Source organism: Myotis davidii, unplaced genomic scaffold (assembly GCF_000327345.1).
Source record: "Myotis davidii unplaced genomic scaffold, ASM32734v1 scaffold390, whole genome shotgun sequence".
NCBI lineage: Eukaryota > Metazoa > Chordata > Mammalia > Chiroptera > Vespertilionidae > Myotis > Myotis davidii.
The window spans coordinates 2,806,590-2,809,713 of NW_006282748.1; the positions used below are offsets into that span (position 1 = coordinate 2,806,590).

Below are 3,124 nucleotides of genomic sequence, written 5' to 3' on the forward strand. Positions count from 1 at the left end.
AGGAAGTGGGAAGGAAGTGGTACAGAAGAGTATTAGCCATGGGATGGAGGAGACAATGGTTGCCAAGACCTGAGGAGTGGTGCTGATCCATACACTCTGAAAAATAAAGATCTCTCGGAGAGTAAAAAGGAATTCCATTAAATTTTCTTTAAACATTTCTATACTGGTGGTTGGGGGTAGTAGGCATACATTATTTATAATTTAAAAAGAGAAAAAAATGACTAAATGAAATGTCATGCTAAAGCACAGATGGCAGTTGGACACAGTGGCCTGGAGAAGCCACAATCCTCTCACCTCGAGCTCCACACTTGCTGTGTAATCTCATCAGCACCTACTGCACACCTGACATGGAGTGGGTGCTAGGAACAGCTATATCCTTCCCACAGCAGCCCACAGGAGGTGTATAGTTCCCATTTCCAGACAAGGAGGATGAAGAGGTCCTGCCCCTATCGGAACTGCTACGTACTAGGCATGAAATGGGTGCTTCTGCTGCACTGTCTGGCTCGGCCCTCACCACAGCCCCAGAGCCAAGGTTATCATCTCCTCTCACACAGAGGTTGCTTAAAGTGTCAAAGGCAAACATCTGGCTCATGGGCTGTGGGGAGCTGAATTCCAAGACAAGACCAATTCTATAGGACCTGTTCCCCTGCTCAGTACATGGTCTGAGGTCCAGGATACCTATCCACATCAGGCTCCTAGCACAGTGCCTTGCACAATGGGCATTTGCAACAAGTGTGTGGAATAAATGAGTAAATTCACAAGCAACTATATGGACACAACACTTCTTCCGAGCTTCTTGTGGAGATAAGCCTGACACTTGATGAGTGTTTAAGAAATGCTTGGTGAATTAATATGTGAATAAAACACAACTGCATACTAATGTTAGAATAGCTGAAGGCAACAACAAAGCATCACTGCCTGAACAAAGACGGTGTGGTTGCTGCAGAACTCTCTAATGGGTACAACCCACAAAGCAAGAATCCTGAAACCATGAAGGATTCCTATGTCACTGAATATTCAGAAAATAGGTACAGATTTTAGTACAAAAAGAGTGTTAAATCTTTCCTTAAAGTTATGAATAATGTCCCTTTATAAGAAAGTAACCTTCTATGTGTAAGGATAAAACTCTCACAAACTGTTGGCAGAAGTATTTAATTTGGTTGGTATTTATTACAATTTTTAATTTGTAAACACTTCACTTAATAATTCTATTTCTAGGAATTTATCCTAAACTTTGTTTCAAACTCGAAGACATTCTTTCTACCTATGAAAGCAGTTAATAATAACTCACTAAATAAATCCCTGAAGATACTGGCTCTATAAAGGATTCCAGCTTTCCTGAACAACTCCCTAACACTTGGTGCTTTTCCCAAACTACAAATCTCACTGATTTAGGAACTCCAGTACTATTTTTAGTGAGTTCTAGTAGCAATTAGCAGCTAGCTGTCAACTTCCTGTGCTTAATTCTCTTTGAGGAAATTATCAAAGCTGGGAGCTTTCTGGGAAAAAGAGGAACAAATATTATGCAGAGAAATCATACAGGTTTTTATAATCAACTTGATTCTGAACTCAAGAATTTAGGCAACAACCAGAAACTGACAGCAGTGTGTGCTGGCCTGCTCAAGGAGGGTGGAGTCTCAGATCCCATGATGAAGGTTGGCCCTCAGCCCAACAAGGCTGGCTGGTTTCTGCAGGTTTCCTCTGTGTATTCTCTCCTATTGAGCACACCCTGTCTCCATGCTCAGGAACCAGTTTTCACTAAATTCACTCAGTGTCACATAGCATGGGTACTTCCTTGGAAATCAAAAGTCTGTTTGCTATCCACTTGGTTCCTTGGGTTTCTACTCACCTCTGTGACTACAGAACACTTTGAGACAGATAAGCTAAAAATAAAAAAGTCAACAACTGACAGCAAATCAAACACATATTGAAAAATGTGTAAAATGCAGAAAAATGTGTAAAAAGAAAAGTCAATACAAGATGAGAATAATCTGCTAAAGATAAAATTGCCTCTTATCTTTTCCAGGTGATTAAAAAAAACAGGTTTCTGAAAATTTATTAATAACTAGAAAAAAGTGATTAAAATCATAAATAAATTATATGGCTACTAAATGTGTCCTTCAGCCAGCTGCTTTAGATCATGTTCGAACATGTGTACAGAATTAAAATGAAGGTCAGAGGTCCAATTGGAACCTGCAAGCTCATACCACTCAGTCAACACTGGCCAAGAGGTCTGGCATGAGGATGAGGGTCCAGTCCACAAGGGGTCTAGTACAAGTGGTGGCCACCTCCAGACCAGACTTTGAATAAACCAAGTTTACGCCTTGGTTCGATCATAGGTGAGAAGGCTAAAGTGACCTCTTAAAAAGCAAACTTCCCTTTGGGTGGAAGCAACCCAAATGTACATCAACAGATGAATGAATAAACAAAATGTGGTATATACATAAAATGGAATATTATTCAGCCTTAAAAAGAAAGACAATTCTGACACATGCTACAGCATGGATGCATCTTAAGGACATTATGCCAAGTGAAACCAGCCAGACACAAAAGGACAAATACTGCATGATTCCACTCATGTGAGGCCCCTAGAGTAGTCAGATTCATAGACAGAGTAGCCTGGTGGTTACCAAAGGCTGAGGTGGGGATAAGGAGGTAGTATCTAATGGGTACTATCATTAGTACTAAGAGGGTATTAAAAGTACTAACTTCCAGTTGGGGAAATCAACAGGTTCTGGAGAAGGATGGTGGTGATGGTTATAAGCAATGTGAATGTAGTTAATGCCACTGAACTGTATGCTTACAAATAGTTAAAATGGCATATTTTACATTATACATATTTTACCACAATAATACAAAAGAAGAGAGAACTCACCTTTGAAGTTGCCAATATACAGGCCAGGCAGGATCTAGGGAAGAGACACAGACCAGATGTGAGTGTTAGGGACCTAAAACTGACAGTGTTTTGCGTATAGAGCAGGGGTGGGCAAACTTTTTGACTCGAGGGCCACAATGGGTTCTTAAACTGGACCAGAGGGCCAGAACAAAAGCGTGGATGGAGTGTTTGTGTGAACTAATATAAATTCAAAGTAAACATCATTACATAAAAGGGTATGGTCTTTTT

At 40.3% G+C, this 3,124-nt stretch overlaps 1 protein-coding gene across 1 annotated transcript in view; it reads right to left on the bottom strand.

The window, feature by feature from the left end:
- Positions 1 to 3,124, bottom strand: part of DUSP22 (dual specificity phosphatase 22) — a gene marked incomplete at its 5' end in the record, with an annotated part of 59,480 nt that overhangs the window by 45,665 nt on the left and 10,691 nt on the right. The window contains one exon of the mRNA XM_006753212.2: positions 2,876 to 2,909. Within this exon, the coding sequence (XP_006753275.2) occupies positions 2,876 to 2,909 (34 nt within the window). The remainder of the gene's footprint in view (positions 1 to 2,875; positions 2,910 to 3,124) is intronic.